The 10,000-nt window shown below is 46.0% G+C and overlaps 1 protein-coding gene across 1 annotated transcript in view; it reads right to left on the bottom strand.

Annotated features, from left to right (window-relative positions):
• Positions 1–10,000, bottom strand: part of aplp2 (amyloid beta (A4) precursor-like protein 2) — a 96,955-nt gene that overhangs the window by 15,392 nt on the left and 71,563 nt on the right. Inside the window, exon 6 of the mRNA XM_084148539.1 lies at positions 846–1,010. Within this exon, the coding sequence (XP_084004665.1) occupies positions 846–1,010 (165 nt within the window). The remainder of the gene's footprint in view (positions 1–845; positions 1,011–10,000) is intronic.

Genomic DNA, 10,000 nt, shown 5'->3' with positions numbered 1-10,000 from the left:
AGAGAATAAAGGGAGCGGGAGAGAGAGAGAATAAAGGGAGCGGGAGAGAGAGAGAATAAAGGGAGCGGGAGAGAGAGAACTAGGGTTGTGCTGCAAGGAGAGGAGAGTCTGGTTGTTCATGTTCAAAGTGTTTTGCTCCAGCGCTAGCTACAGCAGAGCCGGAGGCTTTGTGAGTTTCTCTGAACTTCAATGGCATTGTGTTGAAGGCTGGGTGACTGGGAGCCATGCTGGCTCAGATAAGAGCCACAACAACCCCACGGCTCCACATCCAACACAGAAAGACTCAGGTCTTAGACACTATCTCTCCTCTCCTCTCCTCTCCTCTCCTCTCCTCTCCTCTCCTCTCCTCTCCTCTCCTCTCCTCTCCTCTCCTCTCCTCTCCTCTCTATCTCCTCTCCTCCCTATCTCCTCTCCTCTCCTCTCCTCTCCTCTCCTCTCCTCTCCTCTCCTCTCCTCTCCTCTCCATCTCTCGTCACAGAGTCCATTAGTATTCCTCTAACTACCATAGTGTTCCAGTCCATCCAAGGTCCTCTCCTGTTGATGGATAGTCTGTTGTTTTGTCTTCCATACTTAGGTAACACTGATACCAGGCTTTAGCTGTCCACAATACTGCCCAGTGCTAGAACTAAGGCTGCACTTCCATTCTCAAAGATTGTCCCTAAAGTGTACATTCGTTCACTCCCCCTCATGGACTTAAAAGGAATGGATTTATGTAGTGTAACCTTGGTTAGAGTGAGTTTTTCAGTTTCTGAGGGGGGAGTGAGCAAGTGCAGACTAGGTTGAGCGGGGTATAGGGTATGAAATAGGATTGTGGGCCTGGGTCTGGGTTTTGGTCTGGGTCTCACCCTCTGGTTCGGGTCGCGACCCCAGGGAGGTGACCTGGAAGGGTTTCCCCTCTGAGACAGGAAGCTCCACACTCTCCTCTGATGACACGGTCACGTCCGGCTGAGACTCTGAGATAGACGACAGGAACTGGTCCATGTCTGCCTTCTGCTCCTGAAGCAACTCATCTAGAGGTGGGTGAGGGGAGGGGAGGTGAGGAGGGGAGGGGAGGGGAGGGGAGGGGAGGGGAGGGGAGGGTAGGGGAGGAGGGGAGGGGAGGGGAGGAGGGGAGGTGAGGTGAGGAGGGGATTAAATGAGAGAGAAAAGAGGAGAGATCATCAAATAATTGTATTTGTCACGGTGTAAACAACAGGCGTAGACTAACAGTGAAATGCTTGCTTACAGGCCCTTCCCAACAATGCAGAGAGAAAATGTGAAAAATATTAGAAAAATAATAAATAAACACAAGAAATAAATCCACAATGAGTAAGGATAACTTGGCTATATACACAGGGTACCAGTACTGAGTCGACGTGCAGGGGGTACGAGGTAGTTGAGGTAGATATGTACATATAGGTAGGGATAAAGTGACTAGGCAACAGATAATAAACAGTGGCAGCAGCGTCTGTGATGAGTCAAAAGAGTTAGTGCAAAAAGGATCAATGCAGATAGTCTAGTAGCTATTTGGTTAACAATGTAGCAGTCTTATGGCTTGGGGGTAGGAGCTGTTCAAGGTCCTGTTGGTTCCAGATTTGGTGCATCGGTACCGCTTGAGTGCGGTAGCAGAGAGAACAGTTCATAACTTGGGTGGCTGTAGTCTTTGACAATCTTTAGGGTCTTCCTGTGACACTGCCTGTTATAGAGGTCCTGGATGGCAGGGAGCTTGGCCCCAGTGATGTACTGGGCCGTACGCACTACCCTCTGTAGCGTCTTGCGGTCGGATGCCAAGCAGTTGCCATACCAAGCGGTGATGCAGACAGTCAAGATGCTCTCGATGGTGCAGCTGTAGAATTGATTGAGGAACTGTAACTTTTTCAGCCTCCTGAGGGGTAAGAGGCGTTGTTGTGCCGTCTTCACGACTGTGTTGGTGTGTGTGTGGACCATGATAGTTCCTTTGTGATGTGGACACTGAGAAACTTGAAACTCTCGACCCGCTCCACTACAGCCCCGTCGATGCTCGGCCTTCATTTTCCTGTAGATCATCTCCTTTGTCTTGCTGACATTGGGGGAGAGGTTGTTGTCCTGGCACCACACTGCAAGTTCTCTGACCTCCCTATAGGCAGGTCTCATTGTTGTTGGTGATCAGGCCTACCACCGTTGCGTCGTCAACAAACTTAATGATGGTGTTGGAGTCGTGCGTGGCCACGCAGTCGTGGATGAACAGGGAGTACAGGAGGGGACTAAGCAAACACCCCTGAGGGGCCCCCGTGTTGAGGATCAGCGTGGCGGATGTGTTGTTGCCTACCCTCACCACCTGGGGGCGGCCCGTCAGGAAGTCCAGGATCCAGTTGCAGAGGGAGGTGTTCAGTCCCAGGGTCCTTAGCTTAGTGATGAGTTTGGAGGGTACTATGGTGTTGAACGCTGAGCTGTAGTCAATGAACAGCATTCTCACATAGGTGTTCCTCTTGTTCAGGTAGGAAAGGGCAGTGTGGAGTGCAATAGAGATTGCATCATCTGTGGATCTGTTGGGGCGGTATCTCTATTGTTATCTTACCTTTATATCAACAGGGAGTCCCGTTGAGACCAAGGTCTCTTTTACAAGGGAGCGTTTTACAATTTACAAATGTTATAGAATACAAGCAACAGTTACAATACAAACAAATCTAAAAAATACAATCATAGATAACATCTACAGCTCTTAGCTACCAGATCTTCAATCAATACCCTAAACTGCCCGAGCAGCACCAGAATGTCCAACTTCAACGAGATCTGCAGATTGTTCCAGCAGGGGGCGCATCAAAACTAAAAACCAATTCGATGGAGACCCGAGGAACCTCAAGAGTTAACCAACGCTGCGAACGTGTTTTGTAACGCATAATGTCTTTATACTTCAACAACAAAGTGAGACGTTGGAAACTTGTGCAGTAGACCTTTGTAAATAAAGACGGAGTAATGAAGTGACCTACGGGACTTTAATGAGGACCAGCCAACCTTTTGATACGTATGCAAATTGGAGTGGGTCCAGGCTGTCTGGGATGATGGTGTTGATGTGAGCCATGACCAGCCTTTCAAATAATTGTATAGCTACAAATGTGAGTGCTATGGGGCGGTAATCATTTAGACAGGTTAACTTGGCGTTCTTAGGCAAAAGGGACTATGGTGGTCTGCTTAAAACATTTAGATATTATAGACTGGGTCAGGGAGAGGTTGAAAATGTCTGTGAAGACACTACGTCCTGGTAATCCATCTGGCCCTGCGGCCTTGTGAATGTTAACCTGTTAAAAGGACTTACTCACATTGGCTGCGTAGATCGAGATCACACAGTTGTCCGGAACTGCGGGTGCTCTGATGCATGTTTCAGTGTTGCTAGCCTCGCAGCAAGCATAGAAGGTATTTAAGATCATCTGGTAGGCTCGTATCACTGGGCAGTTCATGGCTGGGTTTCCCTTCGTAATCCGTAATAGTTTGCAAAAACTGCCACATCCGATGAGTGTCAGAGCCGGCGTAGTAGGATTCGATCTTAGTCTCGTATTGATGCTTTGCCTGTTTGATGGCTTGTCGGAAGTCGTAGCGTGATTTCTTACAAGCGTCAGGATTAGTGGCCCGCTCCTTGAAAGCGGCAGCTCTAGCGTTTAGCTCAGTGCAGATGTTGCCTGTAATCCATGGATTCTAGTTGGGATATGTACAGTTGAATTCGGACGTTTACATACACTGAGTCATTAAAACTTGAATTTCAATCACTCCACAAATTTCTTGTTAACATACTATAGTTTGGCAAGTAATTTTTCCAAAGATTGTTTACAGACAGATTATTTCACTTATAATTTCACTGTATCACAATTCCAGTGGGTCAGAAGTTTACATACACTAAGTTGACTGTGCCTTTAAACAGCTTGGAAAAATCCAGAAGATGATGTCATGGCTTTAGAAGCTTCTGATAGGCTAATTGACATAATTTGAGTCAATTGGAGGCGTACCTGTGGATGTATTTCAAGGCCTACCTTCAAACTCAGTGCCTCTTTGCTTGACATCATGGGAAAATCAAAAGAAATCAGCCGAGACCTCAGAAAAAAAAATTGTAGACCTACACAAGTCTGGTTCATCCTTGGGAGCAATTTCCAAACGCCTGAAGGTACCACGTTCATCTGTACAAACAATAGTATGCAAGTATAAACACCATGGGACCACGCAGCCGTCATACCGCTCAGGAAGGAGACGCGTTCTGTCTCCTAGAGATGAACGTACTTTGGTGCGAAAAGTGCAAATCAATCCCAGAACAACAGCAAAGGACCTTTTGAAGATGCTGGAGGAAACAGGTACAAAAGTATCTATATCCACAGTAAAACAAGTCCTATATCGACATAACCTGAAAGGCCGCTCAGCAAGGAAGAAGCCACTGCTCCAAAACTGCCATAAAAAAGCCAGACTACGGTTTGCAACTGCACATGGGGACAAAGATCATACTTTTTGGAGAAATGTCCTCTGGTCTGATGAAACAAAAATAGAACTGTTTGGCCATAATGACCATCGTTATGTTTGGAGGAAAAAGGGGGTTCTTGCAAGTCGAAGAACACAATCCCAACCGTGAAGCACGGGGGTGGCAGCATCATGCTGTGGGGGTGCTTTGCTGCAGGAGGGACTGGTGCACTTCACAAAATAGACGGCATCATGAGGAAGGAAAATTATGTGGATATATTGAAGCAACATCTCAAGACATCCGTCAGGAAGTTAAAGCTTGGTCACAAATGGTCTTCCAAATGAACAATGACCCCAAGCATACTTCCAAAGTTGTGGCAAAATGGCTTAAGGACAACAAAGTCAGGGTATTGGAGTGGCCATTACAAAGCCCTGACCTCAATCCTATAAAAAAATGTGTGGGCAGAACTGAAAAAGCGTGTGCGAGCAAGGAGGCCTACAAACCTGACTCAGTTACACCAGCTCTGTCAGGAGGAATGGGCCAAAATTCACCCAACTTATTGCGGGAAGCTTGTGGAAGGCTTCCCGAAATGTTTGACCCAAGTTAAACAATTTAAAGGCAATGCTACCAAATACTAATTGAGTGGATGTAAACTTCTGACCCCACTGGGAATGTGATGAAAGAAATAAAAGCTGAAATAAATCATTTTCTCTACTATTATTCTGACATTTCATATTCTTATAATAAAGTGGTGATCCTAACTGACCTAATTACTAGGATTAAATGTCAGGAATTGTTAAAAACTGAGTTTAAATGTATTTGGCTAAGGTGTATGTAAACTTCCGACTTCAACTGTACGTACTGTGGGGACAATGTCGTCAATGCACTTATTAATGAAGCCGGTGACCGATGTCCATGCTGACCCTCAACTCCTCAATGTTATCGGATGAATCCCGGAACATATTCCAGTCTGTGTAGCCCTGTATCTTGGCATCTGCTTCCTCTTCCTTTACTGGTACTTCCTGTGTGAGTTTTTTGCTTGTAAGCAGGAAGCAGGAGGATTGAGTTATGGTCAGATTTGTCAAAGGGAGGGCGAGGGAGAGCCTTTTATGCGTTTCTGTGTGTGGAATAAAGGTGATCTAGAATTTTGTCACCTCTAGTTGCACAGGTGCTGGTAAAAATTTGATTAAACAGATTTCAGTTTCTCTGCATTAAAATCACCGGCCACGAGTAGCGCCGCCTCTCAGAGCATTTCGTATTATTCTGCACGTAAATCCGAGACACTCCATTTAGTATGTTACGTTTGGTGTGGCCTCCTGTAGCTCAGTTGGTAGAGCATGGCGCTTGCAACGCCAGGGTTGTGGGTTCGATTCCCACGGGGGGCCAGTAAGAAAAATGTATGCACTCTATCTGTAAGTCGCTCTGGATAAGAGCGTCTGCTAAATTACTAAAATGTAAAATGTAAATGTACTAAATTTGTTGATCACCCATTTTGTAAGATATGCACAAAAACGTATGATATGTTACGAATTTTAGCTAGGTGGCTGTTAGCTAGTTGGCTAACGTTTGCTAAGCTAGGGGTTAGGGTTAAGTTTAGGAGTTAGGTTAAAGGGTTAAGGTTAGGGTTAGGGGAAGGGTTAGCTAACATGCTAACATGCTAAGTAAATTAGTTGCAAAGTAGCTAAAAAGAAGTAGTTGAAACGTTTCTAATTAGCAAAAATGCTAAAGTTGTCTTTGATGAGATTCAAACTCGCAACTTTTGGTTCGCATTAAACGACCACCCATCCACCCCTACCCGACTTTTGCCCCCTTAACCATGTTTTATGTAACCATGCTGAATGTAACATATCATACTAATTTGAGTGTCCACGTATTTACGTTTACTGTTACGTCTAGTCTATGATACCAGGCTGCTGGGTGTGCATTTTCTTGTTTGCCTATTGCCCTCTTCGTTGGGAGTGGTCTTGGTGCATCAGTTTATAAATAGAACAATAGAACAATATGCTTCCTCTGAAAACTCTGACACCAAGAAGGGGTTCTGTATGAACAGCAGCATTTGTCTTCCAAGAGCAAAGTCATCAAAGCCTTGAAGTTATCCACCAGTGGGATCTGTTTGATCTTTTCCTTCAGCTCATCTTTTTGTTCACCATCCAGCCATCCGGTCTCAGCAACTTCACTCATGCATTCTTTAACCATCTCTGCATCAGTAAATGGCTTTTCCGCGTTTTTTTCCCCCAAAAACCCAAGCTATTCTCAGTGAGCACTCCATTGCACGTTCTTGGGCTGTCAGGGAATGCACCAGAACTTTGGTGGACCTCTCATATTGGGCTTTGAGCTGACAGATTTTCTCATTCTCACCTCTGTGTTTTGGGGACACGTTTGCCCCAAATGACTGTGTTTTGTGTCATAGAGGCGCTTTCACATTGGCACTTTTCAGGAGCGCTACGGACTCCGAGCCAATCAGGCACATTGGCTTTCAACTTGTTGCGGGGAGAATTAACGTACTTGTCTGTCCACTTGTCTTTGAAAATGCGATTTTCGCTATCAACTTTTCTTTGAACAAGCAAACCTCACATTCACGTCTATCGATGGATGTATTTTCGTGTGTTGTCTGTCTGCCTGCTGCTTGCTCCCAGTCCCAACACCGTCTTTCACTGTCGAAGATATTTGCATATATTTAAGCGATTGGATGAGATGCGGCACTCTTCATGAGACTAATTTGCACCACTGCTAGAGACAGAGAGAGGCTGCGCTGCACTTGGGAAACGGCGCCCGGTCGATCCTGTTTGAAAGCTGTCTGAAATTAAATTTACTGACTTCGATATTGTTTGGTGCTGTTTGGTCCGTATTGACCCTTTGCTTGGTCCGGACACGCACCACGGTCCACCATTTGAGTATGACTGCTATATAGTATGGTCTGCAGCTCATCATGAGGTATTCTAAGTCAGCAAAAACTCGTGACTTCCTTAACATTAATAAGAAAGAGACACACCCCTCCCCACCCCCCCCCCCCATCTTACCCAAGGCTGCCGACCATTCTTGACGAAAAGCCAGATGTACAGTATATTACCAATATCCTTATTCAGCCACGACTCTGTGAAACATAGAATATTACAGTTCTTCAGGTCCCGTTGATAGGATAGTCTCGAACGGAGCTCGTCCAGTTTATTCTCTAGTGACTCGTGAGGAAGCCGGTTCGTATGCCTCTTTTGCGCCGGCGCTTCCTCTTTCGAGTCCCGGGGATCCTGGTCCGGAGGAATGAGTCCCGGGGATCAGGGCCTGGTCCGGAGGAATGAGTCCCGGGGATCAGGGCCTGGTCCGGAGGAATGAGTCCCGGGGATCAGGGCCTGGTCCGGAGGAATGAGTCCCGGGGATCAGGGCCTGGTCCGGAGGAATGAGTCCCGGGGATCAGGGCCTGGTCCGGAGGAATGAGTCCCGGGGATCAGGGCCTGGTCCGGAGGAATGAGTCCCGGGGATCAGGGCCTGGTCCGGAGGAATGAGTCCCGGGGATCAGGGCCTGGTCCGGAGGAAGCAGAACATCCAGAGCAGCTGACTTGTTGAAGTAGAAATTGTCCAAATCGAGGTTAGTTGCTGTTCTGATCTCCAGAAGATGTTTTCGGTCATAGGAAATTATGGCTGAGACATAAAAAGTTAAGATCAGCGTAAAACAACACACAAAATAGCAGAATTTATCAGGATCCCGTAAAATGGCTGCTACCCACTGCAGCGCCATCTTGGTTTTAATCATGTTAGCATGTTTTCCAAGATCATGTGAGCATCAAACCAAATCCACAGCCACTGCAATCTTCACCAAACTGCAAATTAGTCTTTATGCAACTAAGACAGTATTTTCGTCCTCAAGAAGAGACCGAGAGCTAGAGATACAGAGACAGAGAGCTAGAAATACAGAGGGAGAAGGAGATACAGAGGGAGAGTTAGAGAGCTAGAGATACAGATATAGAGAGCTAGAGATACAGATATAGAGAGCTAGAGATACAGATATAGAGAGCTAGAAATACAGAGGGAGAGGGAGATACAGAGGGAGAGTTAGAGAGCTAGAGATACAGAGGGAGAGGGAGAGACAGAGGGAGAGGGAGGGAGAGAGACAGAGGGAGAGGGAGGGAGAGAGACAGAGGGAGAGGGAGGGAGAGAGACAGAGGGAGAGGGAGGGAGAGATACAGAGGGAGAGGGAGGGAGAGATACAGAGCCAGAGGGAGAGAAACAGCGCTGTACTATGACCCAGTTCTGTCAGAGAATCATCCCACTGTAATCTCCAGTAGATGCACACACACCTCTTTTATACCTAAATAAAAACCTAAAAAACATCTTGACAAGACGCAGCAGGAAGACATTTCAGATCCCAACCTGCCTGCTCCTCTCCTCTCATTTCGTCTCATCTTGTCTACGTTTTGAGTTCACAGTGCTACCTGAGTCAAACGGAACACGGCCCAGTTTGCAGAGAAGTGCAGGCTTAGTTTAGTTTCCAAAGCTGAGACACACTGAGAAGCAGAAATAATACAATGTCCTATATTTATGCTCTGGAGCTCCATTACCGATTCATCTCCTCTGCCAGCCACAGACAGAGGAATTCCCTATAATATATATATATATATAATAAAGTGGTGATCCTAACTGACCAAAGACAGGGAATTGTTACTAGGATTTAAATGTCAGGAATTGTGAAAAACTGAGTTTAAATGTATTTGGCTAAGGTGTATGTAAACTTCCGACTTCAACTATATATACAGTGAGGGAAAAAAGTATTTGATACCCTGCTGATTTTGTACGTTTGCCCACTGACAAAGACATGATCAGTCTATAATTTTAATGGTAGGTTTATTTGAACAGTGAGAGACAGAATAACAACAACAAAATCCAGAAAAACGCATGTCAAAAATGTTATAAATTGATTTGCATTTTAATGAGGGAAATAAGTATTTGACCCCTCTGCAAAACATGACTTAGTACTTGGTGGCAAAACCCTTGTTGGCAATCACAGAGGTCAGACGTTTCTTGTAGTTGGCCACCAGGTTTGCACACATCTCAGGAGGGATTTTGTCCCACTTCTCTTTGCAGATCTTCTCCAAGTCATTAAGGTTTAGAGGCTGATGTTTGGCACCTCGAACCTTCAGCTCCCTCCACAGATTTTCTATGGGATTAAGGTCTGGAGACTGGCTAGGCCACTCCAGGACCTTAATGTGCTTCTTCTTGAGACACTTCTTTGTTGCCTTGGCCTTGTGTTTTGGGTCATTGTCATGCTGGAATACCCATCCACGACCCATTTTCAATGCCCTGGCTGAGGGAGGTTCTCACTCAAGATTTGACGGTACATGGCCCCGTCCATCGTCCCTTTGATGCAGTGAAGTTGTCCTGTCCCCTTAGCAGAAAAACACACCCAAAGCATAATGTTTCCACCTCCATGTTTGACGGTGGGGATGGTGTTCTTGGGGTCATAGGCAGCATTCCTCCTCCTCCAAACACGGCGAGTTGAGTTGATGCCAAAGAGCTCCATTTTGGTCTCATCTGACAACAACACTTTCACCCAGTTCTCCTCTGAATCATTCAGATGTTCATTGGCAAACCTCAGACGGGCCTGTATAT

Source organism: Coregonus lavaretus (assembly GCF_964263955.1).
Source record: "Coregonus lavaretus genome assembly, chromosome: 30".
In the NCBI taxonomy this organism is placed as follows: domain Eukaryota; kingdom Metazoa; phylum Chordata; class Actinopteri; order Salmoniformes; family Salmonidae; genus Coregonus; species Coregonus lavaretus.
Note: the sequence above shows the minus strand (reverse complement) of the source record. Positions and strands in the feature narration are given on the sequence as shown.